The sequence below is a fragment of the Canis aureus genome, chromosome 30, assembly GCF_053574225.1.
Source record: "Canis aureus isolate CA01 chromosome 30, VMU_Caureus_v.1.0, whole genome shotgun sequence".
Lineage (NCBI taxonomy): Eukaryota > Metazoa > Chordata > Mammalia > Carnivora > Canidae > Canis > Canis aureus.
Window position 1 is genome coordinate 16,015,668 of NC_135640.1, and position 22,059 is coordinate 16,037,726.

A 22,059-nucleotide genomic window follows, 5' to 3' on the forward strand; every position below is an offset into this window, starting at 1 on the left:
CACATTCTTTAAAACCATTGCAACATTGTCTTTTGACAGTAGATATGATAGGTAAAGCTGCTGCCAACCTCTACTTCTTATTCCACCATTTTAGGATTTTAGGATTGATTTTTCTGTGCTTGGGTGCATGTATTTCTTTTTATTTTTTTAATTTTTAAAAACAATTTTATTTATTAGAGAGAGAGGGAGAGAGCACACAAGTGAGGGGCAAGAAGGGGCAGAGGGAGAAGGAGGAGCAAACTCCTCCTGAACAGAAAGCCCATGCCTGGCTCCATCACAGGACCCCAAGTTCATGACCTGAGCTGAAGGCAGACACTTAACCAACTGAGCCACCCAGGGACCCCATAAGTATTTCTTTTTAAGGATAATTTTAACATTATAGAATTTACAAATTTCACCAGGGTAAGAGAAGGGATACTATTTTCTAATTAGATTGGTATTTCTTGACTGCTTTTGGTTTGAAATCTTTCTGTCATTCAAAGAGATTTTCTTCTGTTTTTCTTTATTTCTTCTTATTCTTCACTTGTAAAGTAATTGTGTTATGTTTTATGTGTATATTATGTATATAATACACATATATAATAAATACATATTAACATATATATATATCTGTTGCTCTCTGTTTTAAGCAGTATTTTGAAAAAAAGTACTATTTTGTACATAGATATAGATATACAATCAGTTGTAGATATAGATGTAGCTGTAGATATAATGCTCACATATATATTGAAAAATACAAGGAAACTTTCAAATCAGAACAATTGAGTAACTTACCCATTATAAAAGAGTTGTGAAATAGAGTAGCTGGCCCTGGGCCCCAGTAGCTGTCATTCCACTCTGGAAGTCGTGTTATTTGTTATTCTGAATTTATAAAGAAATATAAATGTAAATATATTAATATTTATATCATCATAATATGTTTATATAATATATACATTCTTATGTATATATTTATGTCTTGTGTGTGTGATCTCCTGAAACTTCTCCATGACTTTAATCTTTTTAAAAAATCATTTCATTTTTCAAAATATGTTTTCTCTAATTTCTGGGAAACAGTTTTGAACACATCTACTTAATAGTTTAAGAACTCCATTTGTTGTAATATGCATTTGGACTTTTGGTGCCTGCATTATATTTTTAAAAAATTTGATAGTTGTGTTTTCAATTTGAACTCATTTTTCTCTTCTTTCTCACTTGTAATGGATATCATGTTCTTTCACTTTAGGTTACAAAGCATTATTCATATATTTCTCATGTTTCTTGTGATATGTTTTTTTCCAATAAGAGGTCATTCATTTGATTCCTTGGATAATTTAGCTACTTTTATCTGTTCAATCTGCTAGTATTTTCATAAATACTAATACCATTTAACTTTTCCTTCTAGAAGTATGAGAGAAAATATATTTATTTATAAGTTGCTGGTAGATTCTATTAGAGATCAATGGACCTATCTGAAGAAGTGTTAGAGACTTAATGACATGAGAGTTATGGTGGTTCAATTTTCATTGTTTCACTTGGCCACATCAGGTGGTCAGTAATGAATCAGGAGGAGGTTAGGAGCTGGTTTTGGAGGAGACATGGCTAAAGCTTAACTGTCACAGTGACTAAATATTTCGCCTCTTTTTTCAGGCTCTATTTTTATCTAATGTTTCTCCTTTCTTTTTTCTCTTGTGGCGGTAGTGGGCATTCTGTTTTATCAGCACAACAGTCCCCCTTACTAGTCATTAACAGAAACATTTCCAATTTACTGTATAGAAATGTAAATGAGAATTGAACATTGTAGTAGCCATAGAGCTTAGGGGGATCCTGGCACCTCCTGAACCTCCAGGGCTGTGCAGTGTGTCTGGTGGGTCCGTGGCCTCCCCACATGCATGAAGCCCTCTTGCTTTAAGCTCAGGAATATTTAGAAGAGTTTTGCTGAAGGCTCTGACTACTTGTTTTTCAGATGGGCCTTTTCTTTGGCTTTGCATTATTCATTACTTGAAAAAAATTTATTTTGAGTGCCTTGTGTACCTCATTTACTCCTGTTAGCTCCACCTCTCTATCTGGTCTCTTTAAATCAATGTAGTAGAAGTTCCTTAAAATTCTTGGCACATGGAACACCTGGATGGTTTGGTGGTTGGGCATCTGCCTTCGGCTCAGGGCGTGATCCCAGGGTCCTGAGATTGAGTCCCACATTGGGCTCCCCGCAGGGAGCCTGCTTCTCCCTCTGCCTATGTCTCTGTCTCTCTCTTTCTGTGTCTCTCATGAATAAATAAATGGAATCTTAAAAATAAAATTCTTGGCATATGAATAGGCTTTCGCCTGGCTTCTAGTACACATACCAATTCTCCACTACTTTTTACAATTTATTTTTGCATTTCACTGGGAATTTAGAATGGGTGAAGAATTAAATAAATGAATTTCTGACATCAACCTTAGTAAGAATTACGAATAATTAAACTTGGGACTGTTGAATTCAATATACAAATATTAAAATAACATGCAGATTAAGGAAGAATTGGGCCTTAGAAGAAAAGTTGTATTTCCATCTGCTCCAAGAAACCTTTCCAATATTTTTCTCTCTCTAAATTCCCATGGCCTTTCTTAACTATTTTTATAATTAACAGTCATCCTGTGTGGGAGGTATATGTGGGTGGTGGGGTGGACTCCACAACCAAATTATAATCTTCCTGAGAATTAGGATAGTATCATTTTAAAATTTTCTAGTTTCAGGCATGGTACTGTTGTTCATCAACATTCATTAGATATTTATTGAATCATTTTTATACTTTATATTGATAAAATTTAGATGGTTTAACATTATAGGGGTACCAATGAATATAGAGGATCCCCAATGCTAGAAATCTAGAACAGATTTTTTTTGCAACTTTTTAATAAGATTTTATTTATTTATTCAGGAGACACACACACACACACACACACACACACACAGATAGAGACATAGGTAGAGGGAGAAGTAGGCTCCCCATAGGAAGCCTGACTGGGACTCAATCCTGGGACTCCAGGATTACACCCTGAGCCAAAGGCAGGCGCTGAGCCCCTGAGCTACCCAGGCATCCCATTTGTTCCCAGTTTTGTAATCAACAAATTGTGCAGTGTTCTTGAGAATGAATTTGCTTGGGAATCCAAATGTTACTCTTTATCAATATGCGGTGGATTTTATAACTGTGTTTTGATCAGTAATTGCATCTTCTTCATCTGAAAACATTTTTAAGAGTTTCTGTATTTCATAATTGTACTACATAAATAATCTTGTAGATTTTCCTAAATATATAAAAATTGATATTAAAAGTTACCATTGGAAAAAAAAAAAAAAAGTTACCATTGTTTGACTTATAAAGATGCTCCATGATCTACAGGACTCTTTAAATATTTCGCCTCTTTTTTCAGGCTCTATTTTTATCTAATGTTTCTCGAAAGAGATTTTCAACTGGAGAAGTTATTAACTTGATGTCAGCAGATGCCCAGCAGCTCATGGACTTGACAGCAAACCTCAATCTCCTCTGGTCAGCCCCTTTTCAAATCCTGATGGCCATATCACTTCTTTGGCAGGAGCTGGGGCCAGCAGTGTTAGCAGGGGTGGCAGTCCTTGTATTTGTTATACCAGTGAATGCTTTAGTTGCAACTAGAGTGAAAAAACTAAAGGTAAGAAAAACACTGCCTCATATGTGTGTCAAGCAGAAGCTGAGTTTTCTGACTTGAGTTGACAATAACCTAGTTAATTTTGTACATGTGGAAATAATCCAGATTTATCATTCATTCATTCAACCAATATTGATTGAACATCTCTTCTGTGCCAAAGTACAGCAATGAGGAGAATTGATAAGTTCCAGCTTTCATTAGAGGAGACAAGCATTAAGAAATAAATAAGGAACATAACGCCTGGTGTTAATTTACATGAGAAGGAACATAAATTAGGCTAGGATGCAGAGTAACAAAGGGTGCCATTTCACATACAGGGGCAGTAAATTCTGCAGGAAAGAAATGATGCATCAGCAGGGTAGGGAGGAATCCTTGTGGATGTCTGAGAAAAAGATTTGCCAAGCAAAAGGAACAGTGTGTGCACAGCCTGGAGGTAAGGATGTGTTTATTTTATCTGAAGAGTGGCCAAGGGCTGGTGAGCAAGAAGTGAATGGATACAGCAAGGAGATAGTAAATGCTTAACTGAATTAATTTTAATATTCTTTCTTTACATTCAGTCAGTCATTCATCTTATTATCAGTACACTTTTTGACCTCTGGCATGTGTCAGACAGTGTGCATTATACTGTACTATAGGGATGGAGACACAGGACAGAATCACTGTGCTGAAAAGCCACGCTGTGGAGGGAGAGACAGATGATTTCATGGGTTAAAGTAACTACGCAAGTGCAGATGTAGTGCCTATCACACTTATTTTATTATTTTGAACGGATCAAAGAGTAATAGTATCCATGTACTGACATGGAATTGTGTCAGTCTTATGTTACAGAAGAAATAAACATATGTGTGTGTGTGTGTGTGTGTGTGTGTATAATGCATATATGTACATAAATGTCCTTAATCCAGTTTTTAAAATGTGAATATACCTATGCACATGGGTGTGGTAGAGATGAATACAAATGAATTTGTATAAACATAGAAATAATCTAGAGACAAAGCATCATTCTTTTAAGAATAGTTACCTATTGGGGCACTTTGGTGGCTCAGTCAATTAGGCGGCCAGCTGTTGGTCTCGGCTAAGACCTTGATCTCAGGGTCGTGAGTTCAAGCCCCACACCCAGAGTGGAGCCTACATAAGATAAGATGATAAGATAAGATAAGATAAGATAAGATAAAATAAAAAGTTACCTATAAAGTAGAATTAGGTGTGAATGGAAGTGAGATTTTTCACTTGTTACTTTAATACATTTAAGTGATGAGGATTTATACCTTCTTTTGTATTTTTCTGATTTTTAAAAATTCAGATTAATTACCAAATAATTAACAATGAAATAATTATTAATTCTAAGACTCTAGTATTTAGAATAAGAAGCTTGTTTATGATTATAATAAATACTTTTTTAAAAAAGCCTTTATTTATTTATTCATGAGAGACAGAGAGAGAGAAAGGCAGAGACACAGACAGAGGGAAAAGCAGGCTCCATACGAGGATCCCAATGTGGGACTCAACCCCGGGCCCTAGGATCATGCCCTGAACCAAAGGCAGACACTCAACTGCTGAGCCACCCAGGAGTCCCATAATAAATACTGTTAAACTAACTTAAAAAAAATTCTGTATTTTAAATAATTTAAATTCAAATATTTAGGAATAGAAATACATTTGGGGAACCTTAATATAGTGCCCTAAAACTTTCAGAGACTGCAGTATTATGTACAAATATGCTAAGAAGAAAATATGCTTCAATCACAAAAGTAGTATTATGGATGTTAACTGGTAAATGTGTACTTTGCTAGACATACAAATGCTATACTTATTATTTTGACATAATTGTGACAATATTATTGGAAGAAATCCTTAAGAAGCAATACCCAAGCAATGATAAGTATAAAATAATATAAAAGTTAAATATTTGAATAAATATATAGTAACTACATAGGATTTGCAAAAAAAGAGTATTTGAAAATATATATTTTAATTACAAGTATTAACGTTCAAGATAATGTACTTACAATATATAGATCTTTATTTTTATTCCTGTGATACTTCTTTTATAAAAAATATACATGTAAATAATTGATAGAGTTTGGGGAATTTTATCACATTTTAATATAAGATGAATGTTATTTTAGTATTCAATTTTAAACAAATTACATTTAAATAAATATTATATTTTCCACTATTTTGTAAAGTATACAACCTTGCATATATTCTACTACTGGCTTCTTTTAAGTTTTAAAATATCTAGTTATAACTAATTTTAACATTAACAATAGAATAATATTATAAGAATATTTTAAGATGTTTTCAACAAAATATTATGTAAAATAGAGAGAATAGTTTATATTTTTTAAAATAGCTGTGGCTATGTAAGTTAAATTATTACCAACTTTTGTCAAATATGCTATCATTTTGTTCCCCTTAAATAGAAAAGCCAAACGAAGAACAAAGATAAACAGATGAAACTACTCAATGAAATATTACATGGAATTAAGGTAATATAAAAGGAATATGATTTTAATTTCACTATTTATAATATAGCCACATTAGTCAATAAATGATTTTTTAGAACGTTTAATATCAAAATAATTATATATGTAAATAAAATTGTTGGCAGAGTATTTCACCTTTCAGATGTATAGGAATTCTTATTGCTGAAATAACATTTAAATAAAACCAAATCAAATGTAGGTGTTTTCTTTTTGTTTCTCACCCAACAACTGAACACAAATGTCCCCAAAGACACGAAATATGACTTTTTGGGAGGGATTGGGTGGAAGAGATGGAATGAAGCAGGCAAGAGTGGCAAAACATTATCATCAATGTGAAGGCAGATTTATATGGGGAAAGTGATGATATTCATTCAGGTTCTTATATGTGGAATAGAAATGATCACAAATGTTATTCTTCACAAGGTATGTTATATATTATTTATTCCATAGGAAAGCTACTTCCCATGGCATTAATATTTTCTCTATGATAAAACAGTGAATCCTTGGGGTGCCTGGGTGGCTCAGTTGGTTAAGCCACTGTCTTCAGCTCAGGTCTTGATCCCAGGGTCCTGGGATAGAGCCCTGAGTCAGGCATCAGGCTGTCTGTTCAGCAGGGAACCTGACTTTCCCTTCCCCTCTGCCTGTCACTGCCTGCTTGTGTGCTTGTGTTCTCCTTTCTCTCTCTCTTTCTCTCTCTCTCTTTCTCTCTCACACTGTGTCAAATAAATGAATAAAATCTTTAAAAAAAAGTGAAACCTCATGAACTTTTAGATAGATAGATGATAGATGATAGATAGGTATATAGAATTTCAAATCTTGTTGCACCCGAGTCACGCCTTATTGGATTTTTCAAAATGGCAAAATTTGCAAAGCCCATATGGAATATCCTTCTGGAATTCATCGTTCTGTCTGGTGCATCTATCTTTTTTTATTTATTTATTTATTTATTTATGATAGTCACAGAGAGAGAGAGAGAGGCAGAGACACAGGCAGAGGGAGAAGCAGGCTCCATGCACTGGGAGCCCGACGTGGGATTCGATCCCGGGTCTCCAGGATCGCGCCCTGGGCCAAAGGCAGGCGCCAAACCGCTGCGCCACCCAGGGATCCCGCATCTATCTTTATAAACATAGGATATGTCCATTATATGTACACATTGATAAATAAAAATCCTGCTGTATTGTACTGTGTAGAACCTTCACAACATTAAAAATTACTAAAATGAAAGACATTGTTAGATTAAAGATACCCTGAAAAGAGACTGATACTCATTTATTTGTCTGAAATTAAGAGTGGCCTTAAGTAGCTTTGAAATTTAACTCAGATTAAATTATTGAATAACTGAGATTATGTAATAAGGTCAGACACTCGCAAAGTAACGTGATCCAAATGCAGCTTGTACCTCCCTGTGGGCTGATAACCCTTGTCTTCATAAAAAGCACAGCACTGTATGCTTATAGGTTTTAAATATTGATATTATTAAAAGGAAACTTGTATTATCAGTAGGACTAAGACAGTGTAGATAAAATAAAAGAACATCTCCTAAAGATCTGTGCAAAGTCTAAAATTTGAAATACCATAGAATACACTAGAATACTGGTAGAGGACCAAGTATAGGTAAGTTGAAAGTATAGCATACTTAAAGGTGTGGGTGGTCAGTTTCTCTGGGGTAAGGATAGCAGATGCCATAGCCTCTGTCTGACAATAATAACTACCATTTGGTGAACATTTTCTGTGGATCACACGCTGTACTGTTTCCTCATATAATTCTTATGAACCCCAAGAAAATAATTTCTCATCCTCATTTTCCAAACAAGGAAACAAAGTCTCTGTGCAATTAAGTGTCATGGCTAAGTTCACAGAACCAGTGAAAGATTTTTAGGATATTCCGGAGAAACAGAACCAAGAGAATGTGTGTGAATATATATATTCCAATTTATAATCTCAAAATACCAGTCACCTTTCTGAAAATGGCTTGAAGTCCCATGCCATCAGTTTTCAGGAAATTGGGAGTCCAGGGAGAGGAGCATAGCTATTAAGAAATTAGTAGTGGATTGAAGTGAGAGTTGGACCAGCAGGAAGAGAACCAAGATTAAGTTAAGCAGAAACTGCTACAGAGCTTATACCAAGAGCTGGGATGTTTTTAAAGTCTGGCTCAGGAATAAGCTATTGGTGGGTAAGATGTACATAGGCTAGAGAGACGGTGATATTCTTCTCTCAGCTACCTACCTGTCCAGAAAAACACAATTCATGGAAATATTTTGATTCAGCTGAAAATAGGAGCATTTTACTTTTATGAGTTTACCATCTTTTCTTTTAACTTCCATAATTGTGTGTGTGTTGGGGGTGTGTGTGTATACTGTATATATTTGTATGCATGCATGGTTTTGTTTCTTCTATGATATTATCAAATAGTCACCGCCTGACTCCTCTACAGATCCTCAAACTTTATGCATGGGAGCCTTCCTATAAAAAGAAGATTATTGAAATTCGTGAACAGGAATTGGAAGTTCAAAAATCAGCTGGATATCTTGCTGTGTTTTCTATGCTGACATTAACTTGCATTCCATTCTTGGTAAGTATATGTAATATTTCCTGTTTTGATTTTCAGATTTGCAGATTCACCTCCAAATTACCTGGAATTAAGGTGTCCAAAGTGAAATCTTCTATATCTGAAATAAATTTTTCAAGAAAAACGGTCATTGATTTATGTAGATTAGATAATGGAAGTTTTAAAGAAGGGGAGAATTGGTCTGTATTTTTTACATATAATAAAATTTTACTTCTTTGTAAATTTCTCACAGATCAAACATGTGCTTTCTGTTCTTAAACAATGTAACTTTCATTTCAGAGTTTCATTTTCTCTCTAGAATGTCTTTTTTTTTTTTAAAGATTATTTATTTATTCATGAGAGACACAGAGAGAAAGAGAGGCAGAGACACAGGCAGAGGGAGAAGCAGGGTCCATGCAGGGAGCCTGATTTGGGCCTCGATCTTCAGGATCATGCCCTGGGCTGAAGGCGGCACTAAACCGCTGAGGCTGCTCTAGAATGTTTTGATTTGTGTGATTAATCCCTTTTAAGCAAGATCCAAAGTCATACTATATGGTGTTGGGAAGACTGGATGTTTCTCCTGCATGCCAGACAAGTTATAAATTGCTTTATTTCATTCTTGAAATAACAAGGCATTGCTTTTCCCACTTCACAATAGGAAATGGAAATCTATTCTAGTTTGGGAAACATCCTCAAAGTTACAGAATTAGTATTTGGAAGCAAACTGATAGGAACTGAGGGCATTCTCTTTCTTTCATACCATGTAAATGTTAGGAATCCCATGCTATTTAAACTAGAGTATAACCTGCCTTGAGGTATGAAGCAATGAATGAAAGCCAAAGGATAATGAAAACACTTAGAACTGAAGCATCTGTTTTAATCAAATTTACCATCCTCAGCGGTCATAGGATCAGGGGAAGTTCCATGTGTTTCTCTTGTTGATAATTTAAAATATTGTTTTTTTAATTTGAACAAATATGTAGGTATTATGAATATAAAAGCAATATTTACATTTGGAATTCTTTGGTAAAAATGTACAAGAAGCATTTGCTTAAGAGAAGTTGTAGGTACATGAAGGTCAGTACATTCTCATCATATATGAACTTTCCTGCCTTTTCTAAATGAAACTTACAAGAGTAAATATAAACATTATGAGCCATAATTTATTCATAATTTCTTCAGTTAATTTTATGACTCACAGAAAGTATTATCATTACATATGAATCAGGATGTATACACACACCACTGGAAAATAAATTTACATAATACTCCATCTTGAAAAAAAGATCAATTAGTGTACATATTAAATTGCAGTGATAACTAGTAAGAACATGGTGATTTACAAAAGGGAGCTGGACCATATGGTCTCAAGGCTGCCGTGGTCTGAGGTACACAATTGTATCTGTATATCTTAGTGTACTAAACATTTATTTTATATTCTTCAGCAGTCACACTGAATAGTGCTGAATTTTGGTAAACAACAATAAAAAAGGTTTTGAGTTTTTCCCCCTAATTTTTTGGGACTTTAACTCATCCTGTTGTTAGCTTTGAGTAATTGAAGAAAAGAATTTGTCTCTATTTTTCAGGTTTCTCTGGCGACATTTGGCATCTATTTCTTATTAGATGAAGGAAACATTTTAACAGCCACTAAAGTGTTCACATCCATGTCTTTGTTTAATATTTTGAGGCTTCCTTTGTTTGATTTACCAGTGGTGATCTCAGCTGTGGTCCAGGTACATCCAAAATATGCTTAAACTAAGAATCGTTCATCTACTGGAGTCTATGGTTTTGCACATTTTGTCTTTTTTCCCATTATTTATTTCACTTTTTGTGGTTGTTTTACACTGCTTTCAAAATTAGTCTCCCTGAATTAACAAGTGATAGAAAACATTAAAGATTGGAAGGAATCATGTCTTCTTTGTCTATGCTTTTCTTCTATCAAAATGACTTTTAAGTATTTCAATATAGGATATTGTTTTCTTTGCTAAGTGTTAGTTTCTTTTGTTTGGCTTTTTAAAAGCTGATGTCAGATACTATGCCATCAAAAGGCTCATTTTCTGTTTTCAGTTGAAGATTTTTTAACGAGGTCCTTTGCCTGGAACTGGATATGAAGGTTTTCCCAGGGTTTAGCAGCATTTCGTCTGTACTGAATGAATAAAGACAAGTGCATTGATAATATCAGTCTGCCAACAAACCGTGTAGGAGATATTTGGTTCAGCCTACCTCTATTGTAATCTTCAGTCTCTGGAGGCTCTGTGAATAAATACTATAATGAGTAGAAAGCTGCTGAAACCACAGGGAATGTGAAGAAGTGAGTTCCTTGATCCCTGAGAACCTTGATGCCCTGAGATTTCCTGTTAAATTTTTTGAATGTCAGGTTTGGATTGTCTGGGTGTCCCCCATCGAATCCATTTTCTCAAGTTGAATTCATAAACCAAGTGAAGCTTTGCTTATTGGAACCAACTCTTTGATTTAAGAACTTTGCCCTTAAATTTTTATATTATTTGAATAAATATTAACTTATAGTTGCTAATAGTAACTATAATAGTAACAATGATATTAAATTATATTGATTATATTAAAATTATAATAGTAATAATAGTAAATTATTTGAATACATAATTATATAGTGAATACCGAGTAATCCACTTTTGTCGTACCTTTTTTGTTGTTATTTTACTAATAATGACCAACAGAGGGCAGAGAAGTACTGTTGATGTGACGCTTTTAACATTTGTTTAATAGCATTTTTTTCTTAAGAAAAATACCATTCTTAGAATCAGTTTTGTTTTGCTTTTGAAATTAGAATCTAGCTAAAGGTCTGCTATCTCAAAGTGTTCTCCAACTCCAAGTAGCACACTACATAAATACGGAAAGCAATTGTCAAAGGAGAAAGAGAAGTAAAGGAAAGAAAAAGAAGTAGATCTGCATACTAATATGATGTACTTGGTAAACAAAACCATGGCCCAGTTACATCTTATTCACTAACAATAGATGTCTTCTAGCCTAGAGTGAATAAAAATACATTAGAGATTTCATGTAAGTCAGCTTGAGGAAAACAAAATTGATACTTTTTCTTTTTTTAGTAATTTTATTTACTTATTTGAGAGAGAGTGAGCGGGAGAGAGAGCAAGAGTGGGGTGGAGGGTCAGAGGGAAAGGGAGAAGCAGGATCCCCCTGACCCGAGAGCCTGATGTTGGGCTGGATCCCAGGACCCTGAGATCATGACCTGAGCTGAAGGCAGATGCTTAACCTACTGAGCCTTCAAAATTTATACTATTTATCCTAATTGTAGCTAAGCATATTGTAGCCCTGTTACTGAAACTCGGTGTTATTGCCGAAACTATCATTTAATATTCAGAAGCCGAATTCATTCAATTCTAGAGCTGTTCTTAAGAACTAATCTTCCTATAATTATTAATTAATTAGTTATGATGGCTTTACCAGAGTGTTAAGGAGGAACTTTTGTGTCTTTTTCTCATGCCTTCCTGCATAAATGACATCTGCTTTGATCTGTGATTCCTGAAGCTGTTTTTTCTTTTTAGGAATGAAATTATTTATAAACATTAGAACAATTCAAGCTCTGCTTGCTGAATATCTTCAATATCTTCAATTTGCATCACAAATTTTTAATCATGCTGTAAGTCTTTTTAGTTGAAGTTCTTGACCCTCAAATTCCATGTGTGTTTATTTTGATAGACAAGAATATCATTGGATCGTCTGGAAGACTTTCTCAACGCTGAGGAGCTTCTTCCTCAAAATATTGAAACAAACTACGTAGGAGGTCAGCATTTCCTCTGCATTCAGTATTTATTTGACTTCCAGGTTGAAGATAATAGGCTCTAGGATGCACCATTGTATTTATTTTTCTTCTTAGATCATGCCATTGGATTTACAAATGCTTCCTTCTCCTGGGATAAAAAAGGGATTCCAGTACTAAAAAAGTAAGTCATAGTTTGGGGAAAATTAAAAACAAAATTTTTTATTAACATTGAATTCTACAGTGGTCCATATTTTTATTTCTTAGAGTTTTTAAAGCAGAAGATGAATATATTAAAATTTACAAGACTTATTTTTTAACCTCCCACTATACTTTGCATTTTTATGGATTTTTTTTACTCCCTTGTTTTCTATTCATTTCTTCTGTTTTCTCTACAGCGTTTGTTGTTTGCATTTTTGGAAGGTTGGGTGTTCATAGAATAATGTAGTATAATATGAATAGCAGCAGTTTCAAGGATGATGCTCAGTACGCTAATTTATCTGGGAATAAACATTAAAAATGTAACAAGAACTTCCTATATCATCTCTTTCCTTTTCTTGTCATACAGCTTGAACATAAAGATTCCAGAAGGAGCTTTAGTGGCTGTTGTAGGGCAAGTTGGATCTGGCAAATCATCTGTGCTTTCTGCCATCCTGGGGGAAATGGAGAAACTTACAGGAGTTGTTCAAAGAAAGGTAAAGCTAACAATACATTCTTTCTATATCTCCTAGTGTAGTAGGCTACAGTCAACACATGGTTAGTGTCAATAAGAATTTATCAAATCAAATTGAAGATGCAAGTATTTAATGGGCATTTCTAGTTTGCAGCAAACATTTCAATTTCCACAAAAATTGATTAGCTATGGATGGGTTAGTAACAGCATTTTGTCCTCCAAATACTTTAGTGAATCATTTATGAATGCTTATGGTAATTGTTTGATGATATTAACTGAATTGCAACCAATTATAGAGAAACTAATGTGATTTATATTTTAATTTGATTTGGTTTCTAATTATCATTCATTGCAAAGTTCCCTGAGTAATTTCAGCTACATTTCTAAGAAGTCTTATTGTTGCTCGTGGGCAGGATCATTGATCCAGAAGAAAAATCAGAAAAATAATAATATTAATAGCTTGCTTTTAAATCTCAGCCCTTGGACTATGGAGAGGACTACTCCAAGCCTTTCATTGTATTTTTAAAGGCAAGTAGGAATACGAATTCAACAGGTTCTTAATCAGCTGTTTCTTTTTTGAAACACTAACCAATGAGTTTTCCTTATATTTAACTAACTCTTAGGTAAAATATTAATGTAATCCCTCCTCACTTCTGACAAGATGGAGAAGTTCTATGGATCTGAGACTAATTTCTTCACTTTTTCTCTCTAGGAAGAATCTGCTCCAACTCTTTGGTTTTTCTTCTTAATATGTATTTCCTCATATCCTTATACCTTTCCTGGTTCCAGTCCTTTAATGATGAATTCTTTATTTATTCTTTTCTCTTTCAGCATTACTAGTACTTATTTTAGGATCAACTAAGGTATCTGGGACTTTTTCTGATAAGATTTTACTTAATGAATACCACTGCTTTTTAATCTTCATCATACTGTCTTTGTACCCTTATGTTCTTCATAATGATTGCAGTCAGCCATTTGTCTTTAGTTGAAATGACTATATCTTATCTTAGGCCAGTGAATATCCTTTAAAAATATGATTGTCATATTGGTTTTATTTTCATTTATTTAGTGTCTTCAGCTTTTTTTTACTAAGCAAATACTATGCACACATATTATGTGCCTGTCACCTAGTACCAGGGAAACAGGCATGAATGTGATATATCCTGCTATTTACAGGTTCATAGTCTAGTGAGGGAGATATTAAAATCAATTATGATAAGTGTTTAAATCAGATATAAAAAATGAATCAAAGTATAAGGAACAACAAACTCTGAAGAGTTAGAAAAATTTTCAGAGAGATGGTAGTCTTTTACTTGATCTTGAAAAATAGTTGGGAATTAATCAAGATAAAAACAATATTAGTTCTGGATTTCATCTAAAGCATTAATGTGGGATCCCTGGGTGGCACAGCGGTTTGGCGCCTGCCTTTGGCCCAGGGCGCGATCCTGGAGACCCGGGATCGAATCCCACATCGGGCTTCCCGTGCATGGAGCCTGCTTCTCCCTCTGCCTGTGTCTCTGCCTCTCTCTCTTTCTCTCTCTGTGACTATCATAAATAAAAAAAAAATAAAAAAAAATAAAGCATTAATGTGCAAAGGCCTAGCCTGGTTCTTGGCACAGAGTCAGCCAGCTCCCTGTGAATTTTTATGGTTATTGTTATCTTATTATGATGGTTGAGGGTCTCATGGTAAGAGTTAAAGATTATTTCTGGTATCTTTGAGGGTTTGAAATTAAGAAAATGTTCATGGTGATGCAAGAAACCATAACAATGCTGTTACTAATCATAAAACAGAGAGGACACCCTTTGTTTATAGTAAGCGAGAGTTGTGAAAGAGAGAAGATATTATCTGTCAATATACTTGACAACCTTGTCCTTTGGTCTGGAACAATGGTAGAATTTGAGGTATCATACTCTGAATTATTTCCCAAATTTTTTTTTTTTTTTTAGGAGAGGGAGAGAGGGATCGGGAGAGGCAGAGGAAGAGGGAGAGAGAGAATCTTAAGCAGGCTCCATGCCCAGTGCAGAGGCACCTCAGAGCTGGATCTCTCACAACCAGGAGATCACAATTGAGCCAAAACTAAGACACTTAACCATCACAATTGAGCCATGCAGGGACCCCTCAAGACATTTTTAATCCTAAATTTGTAACTGTTATTTTTGTCATTTCTAATTTAATAATAATAATAATAATAATAATAATAAATTTAATGGTTAGTGTTCACAGCATGCTTTTGTGTTTTATCTTTCTGTTCCTCAAGGTTTCATATAAGCATATTTTTGAGGCATATCATATCACAACGTTCAACCTCCAGTCTCCTTGTTCTCAATATCAAAGGTTCACACCAGGCACCATTCATGTAGAGTATTCAGTATTCAGTGTTCTTTGATGGAACATTAGAGATTTGGAAAACACTTTTTGAATTAGCAAAACTTTTATTGTGGTTTCTTTATTAGAGTAAAATGAAACAAAAACACATTTGCACTTGTATATGAAATTAAAGTTATAATTATTCTTAAAGTTAAAGGAAAAATATACACCTCTGTGAAAATGATCAACTCTTCTTTGGCTCCAATCATTCCAACACTACAAGTCTATACCTCTCAATGTAGTATTTAGTTTCTGTTTTATATTCTGCACCATTTTTCCTGTTCCTCAGACTTTTTTTTTTTTCTGTGTTCTTCCTCTGTTCCCCTTATCTTGCTAAATACATAAGTGTCCAAAGTCTCTATCTCTTGAGAATTGATTTAATATTATTTTACTCAGAGGTTATTCGCTATGCAAGGCAGTTCAAGAGCAATTACTTTTATGTTCACGATCAAGTCAGATCAGAATTACATTGTTTTGGATCAAAAGCCACTCTATGTCTTACATGCTCAACAAAAAGGAATTAAAGGAATTAATCTTTGATCTTTAAAGTACCTGGAGAAATCAAAAGGCTAACAGTTACATACATATACATAGGCTCTCGGGTCAAAAAGTACTTTAAATGGCTTGTATTGTTATCCAGTGCATAGTAGCCAAAATAAATTCTCTAAAATCAATGTTTGGATAGAGTTCATGGGGCACATTGAGAGGTAAGTCTCTAGTTCAAATACTGTGGGTCCTTTCTAATAAAAGGGTTAGTTAAAAGGATATATCATACAGTAGACTGTCATATATTCAAGAATCATTTTGAGACATAAAATCCTCAAAACATAAACTTAGGAGCACTGTGTAGAAGATACCCCGTCTAGGAAGGACTTGTATCTCATCTGTGAAAGTACATATAGCAAGTCAGCTCCTTCAGGATTGGCCTGCTGAGAACAGGCTGGCTAAGGCCCCACAGCTGAAGATCAGGCCAACCTAGCCTAACACAGAGCCACTCTGATGAGTAATACTCTATATCTCTCTAGAGGGTTGGCCAAAGCTTTGTTGCATCTGGATCACGGTGTGACTTCTCCATCCACTCAATCCTTCTACCTTCTTTCGTTCCACAAGAATTGATCGCAAATAAACAACTTGCACTCCAGGCATAGTGTTGTGGGCTGACCTGTGTTCCCCCCAAATTCATATGTTATAGTTCCAATCCTGAGAATGTGAATGTATTTGGAGATGAAGTCTTTCAAGAGGTAATTAAGTTAAAATATGATAGGGACGCCTGGGTGGCTCAGCGGTTAAGCATTTGCCTTTGGCTCGGGTCATGATCCCCGGGTCCTGGGATCAAATCCCCCATCAGGCTCCCTAGAGGGAGCCTGCTTCTCCCTCTGCCTATGTCTCTGACTCTCTATGTCTCTCATGAATACATAAATAAAATCTTAAAAAGAATGTATAATTGGATGGGCCTTAATCGAATATGACTGTTGTTCTTAAGAGAAGAAGAAATTAAGACATACATACCCACCCAGAAGTAAGGCCATGTGAAGACTCAGGAAAAGACAGTCATCTACAAGCTAAGGAGAAAGGCCTCAGGAGAAATCAACCTTACTGACAAACTTGTTTTCAGATTTCTAGCCTCCAGAATTGTGAGAAAAGAAATTTCTGTTGTTTAAGCAACCCAGTCTGTGGTACCTTGTTAGGATAACTAGAGCTGACTCAGTCTCTGCCTCCAGAAAACTCCACCAGAGACAGATAATTCTGATAGAAACTACAGTGAAAGCAAATAAGAAGCACAAAGTAACTCATTTGAAGGGGTCTTGAATAAACATATATAAAATTAAAATGTAAGTAGGATATATTTACATTTAAGAAATAACCTAGTTTTTTTTTTTAATTCAATTTAAAGTTAAAGAAAGCAAAACCATGGACTGAATATGTTCCTTTAATGTGGTACATGCAACTTTTTCTTTTCCCTCGTTAAGAGTATTTCTTTTATTTCTTCCCTGTTTAGGGTTCTGTGGCTTATGTTGCCCAGCAGGCCTGGATTCAGAATTGCATTTTACAAGAAAACATTCTCTTTGGCTCCATCATGCAGAAGCAGTTTTATGAGCGAGTATTGGAAGCCTGTGCTCTCCTTCCTGATTTGGAGCAGTTACCAAATGGAGATCAAACTGAGATTGGAGAAAGAGTAAGGAAAATATAATTTATCATGTGCAGGAATAAAACTCCATTTATCTGTGCTAATAAAATACTTATAGTCTTTTTCCTGAGGTCTCAAAAAGCCATATGCAACTATAATTTTTAAAAAATCATGACAAAATTCCTATGAATAGGATGGGAATATTAAGGACAAATAATTATCTATAATTGACTATTTGGAAAACAGATTTAAAATCAGCAGGAGATTCTGTCGTTAGTATCCACGTGGGGGGAACGATAGCTCACCAACTGGATCATCAGCACTTTGTTTTGGTTGCTGGCATAATGCTGTTCACTCTCTAATGAATGAATGATAGTTTTGTTTTGTCCTCCCCCCCCCCCCACCCCCGTATCCCTTGTGCACAAAGTCAAGCCTAGGACGGTAGCAACAGAGTGCCAGTCTCCAGTGGTGGCAACACGGTCAGGTTCTAAAAAGGCTCAGGGATGATGCTGTCATTAATGCACCTACTCTGTGTTTGTTCATTCTTGCTTAAGAGGATCTCGTTTCCCATAGTCTTTGTTCTATTTTATTTTTATCGCATTAATGAATAGTCATTACGTTGCCCAGTGTTTTGGAGTTAAAACAAAACAAAACAAGATAGCGTGAGCCAAAGCATGAACCTGAGAGATTATCTCCGACACATGACTAAAATCGCCATTAATTAAACATGAATGCAAAAGCAGCCTCTGCCTGCTATTCATGTGTTCTGTGAAGATGAGTAAATAATCCTTGCTGAGTGCTTTGAATTCCTGAAAAGACAGTCAGCATAGCATTAGTGAGGCATTTTTTACTCCTGGCTCCCTGTTGTTTAATAGTCCTCATCTATAAACTGATAAATAAAATAGAGAGCAAAATTATAGAAAGTGGACATATTTAAAAATCTAGAATGAGGCAAAATTTACCTTTTAACTAGACTTATGTTGTCTTTGCTCATAGCCTGTTACTTTGTAGATGTATTTTCTCAAGTTATTAAATACATTTAAATTTTTTCCCCACCTCTTTGTTTTTTTCTGGTGTCTTCACTATTCCCAGGCAAAATGGCACCATAGCTAAAATTATGAGGAAATGTGACTTCAAACTTGTAAATACATATTGAATATTATGCCGATAAAGCCAATCCCTAATAATATGAAATAGTCGATAGTATATAACTAAAAAGAATCTAAAGAAGGAAAAAAATGCAAAATATATATGAATAATGCAATGAATAATGAAATATATATTTAATATAGACATAAATGTTATTGCCATTTATAACTTATGCCTTTTATTATTAAATGTCTCCCAATTTGACGATATATATTAACATAAACATGTAATTGAACATTTCAAAAGGCAACCTGTTTACAGCTGTTTAGGAGATAACCGAGATAACAAATGTAGAATTTTTCCTCACTTTCATTCATCTTTTCCTTTGGCATTCTTCATTTGACCACAAATATTTTTATTCTGCTACAGGGTTTACAATGGTGAGCAAGAGAGATATCACCTTGCTTTCAAGAGATTGCAGTCTAGTGGATCTTTGCCAATGATATTATCAATTTTCTTTATTAATATTTATTAATCACCTTGTGTCAGACAGAGTTTATGTGCTGGGAATGCAAGGATCAACTAGCTCATAGGCTTGTGAGGGAGACTTCCTTGGAGATAGCCATTTCCAGCAAAGGGATGAGAAACAGAGCACTGTGAGACAAGAATGGACAGAAGGAATCAATTTACTGGGAACTCTGGGTGGAAGACTGCTGTCAAAGAGGATTTCTCAGTGTGAATAGCTTTTGAATTGAAAAGGGAAGATGAGTGACCAGCCTCTGCTAGTCTGGTTGGCAGGCCACAGTCAGATGAGGGCAGTATTGGGAGAGTGGTGGAGACATGAGTGAATACGAGAGCATAAGTATTGTGCATTTATTTTTTTAAGATTTATTTATTTATTCATGAAAGACACACACACAAAAGGCAGAGACATAGGCAGAAGGAGAAGCAGGCTCCCTGCGGGGACCCTGATGCAGGACTCAATCCCAGGACCCCGGGATCACGACCTGAGCCAAACACAGACTCTCAATCACTGAGCCACCCAGGTGCCCCAGTATTGTGGATTTATACTAAGGGATTCGTTGATGGTCATGGATGATGGCAGATGAGATGTGAGCATCCCAGGTTTTTAAACAAGGTGATTACATAATCACAGGATGTGCAATGACAAGGCAGATGATACACTGGAGAGAGGAGTGATTGGGTGATAATAGCTGATATCGATTGCCTCTGTACTTGGTGTCGGATCTATTGTAAATATTTTACAATTATTAAATGCTCATGACAAACCCTTGAGTGGGAAGCTGATAGAATCATACACACACAGACACACACACACACACACACACACACATCTATTGTCTTACTTTATTTATTTTTTCACATCTGTCTCCCCTGCTAAACTATGACCTCCTCACCATAGAGACTCAGTTTCATTTATCTTTGAATCCCAAGTGTTAGCATAGCACCCAAAATATGGATATACAAAGAGGTATTGGTTGAGTAGGAAGAGAATGAGAAAGGCAAAAAAGCAATGGCATCTTACAATTAGAGGTAACTGGGTAAGTTCTGTGTTGCAAGGAGGACTTTAAGCCAGATCTGTAAACACTAAATATAAAATAAATCAAGTAAATTGGGCCTGGCTCCATAATTCTCTATACGTGGCTGTACATGTCGACTTTAATTCTTACACGGAATGATGTATATTCCTTATTCTTGCTTCTTAGAGTTGTACTTTTGCCAACAAGACTTGTACTAATCTTTCTACAGAATAAAATAGGACATGGTGATTACTGCTTTGGTAATTTAGCTATTATTCTCAATTTTCTATGTGTCAATTTAAAAATGATCACCAGTGTCAGTATGTGGTTGGCAGCCAAAAGTCTTATTTAATGTTTCAGAGGTATGACTCTTCAAAGTTAGGGGATTGGCAGTTCTTTTCTCCTTAATTGTTAGTATCTACTTTTGAAACCAAGCAGTTAACAAAAAGTAGATACATCTGTTAATTAGCACAAGTTAGTAGCACAGGGAAATAGGGGGTGGGGGTAGGATTTGGATTTCAGGGTAAAGAAAGGTTTGAGGGTTAATCTTGAGTTGTTATCTATCCATGCTACAGAAGAGAAATTGGATATCACTAGATATGCTTTGAGATTTACACCTTTTTTGTTCTTGATTTTTAACTCCTGGTCTCTTTTCAGGGTGTGAATATAAGTGGGGGCCAGAAGCACCGAGTAAGTCTGGCCAGAGCTGTGTATAGTGGGGCTGACATCTACCTCCTGGATGATCCCCTTTCTGCAGTTGATGTTCAGATTGGAAAGCAACTTTTTGAGAAAGTGATTGGGTCCTCGGGTATTTTGAAACACAAGGTAACCATGGTGCCACTTACGCTTTTTTGGGGAAAGGGAAAGATAATCTGCATAGCATTGTGCCTCAAATTCCAATACTTTGTTCATTTGTTGAAGTAGTGAAATTTCACATGTAAAGGGGAATGTCATATTGATCTTTTCACAGATAAATTTTAATGAATATTTTTAAAAGTTTTTCTTACAAGTTTACTGACAACAATTTATATGATTGTTACTTTATAGACTGATCCCGTATTCTAAGGGGACTTACATGTTGAAATGAGTTGGTTTTAGTTTACTCAATTTTTTAAAATGATATTTTCATACATAGCACTTTCATAAAAAAGTATTATTTTACTGATTATTACTTAAAATTATGGTGTTAATAACATAGCAATAACAATTTAGTTCTCTTGTGAAAGGGCCAAGAAGAAGGGATTAATATTTACTAAGTGCATCCCATGTCTGACACTAAATTAGTTCACTTAGCTTTTACAGAAAGTCTCTGAATAGGTATTATCATTATTCCTGGTTTACCTATGAAGGAACTTGGAGTTCAAAATGATTTGATATAGGTTGCTTAGCTTAAGAACATCAGAGGTTTTAATAAATGTAGAATTGTTGAATCACTGTGTTGCACACCTGAAACTCAGGTAACATTGGGTGTCAACTACTTTAATTAAAAAAAAAAAAAAAAAGAGCAGCAGAGATTTTTAAAAGTCTATCTGACCATAAAGCCATACTCATTCCTTCATAGTATGCATTTATAGATTTTTTAAATATAAGGCACTCTGGAAAACATTAAATAAATGCATAAAATGCATTTTACTTATGTATGTCAGTAAATAATAGATAAATGTCTTTACTTATTATTAAGTCTTTACTTAACTCAAGATGGAAACTTCTGGCTCAACTCTATGTATATTTGTATGATAATATGGAAAGATTTAAAAAGGAATACTATGAATTAGGACTGGAATCAAGCACTTTATTGTAATGCTATAGGATCTTTAA

General features: G+C 34.9%; 1 protein-coding gene across 5 annotated transcripts in view; it reads left to right on the plus strand.

Annotated features, from left to right (window-relative positions):
• LOC144301742 (multidrug resistance-associated protein 1-like) overlaps positions 1-22,059 on the plus strand; it is an 87,686-nt gene that overhangs the window by 26,169 nt on the left and 39,458 nt on the right. For 3 of the 5 annotated variants that reach the window (XM_077878794.1, XM_077878795.1, XM_077878798.1), the window contains exons 6-14: positions 3,394-3,648; positions 6,072-6,137; positions 8,569-8,706; positions 10,269-10,415; positions 12,382-12,466; positions 12,560-12,626; positions 13,011-13,137; positions 17,483-17,659; positions 20,899-21,066. In XM_077878794.1, coding sequence (XP_077734920.1) covers positions 3,394-3,648; positions 6,072-6,137; positions 8,569-8,706; positions 10,269-10,415; positions 12,382-12,466; positions 12,560-12,626; positions 13,011-13,137; positions 17,483-17,659; positions 20,899-21,066 — 1,230 coding nt within the window. The remainder of the gene's footprint in view (positions 1-3,393; positions 3,649-6,071; positions 6,138-8,568; positions 8,707-10,268; positions 10,416-12,381; positions 12,467-12,559; positions 12,627-13,010; positions 13,138-17,482; positions 17,660-20,898; positions 21,067-22,059) is intronic. The other 2 variants (XM_077878797.1, XM_077878796.1) reach the window with 2 other exon arrangements.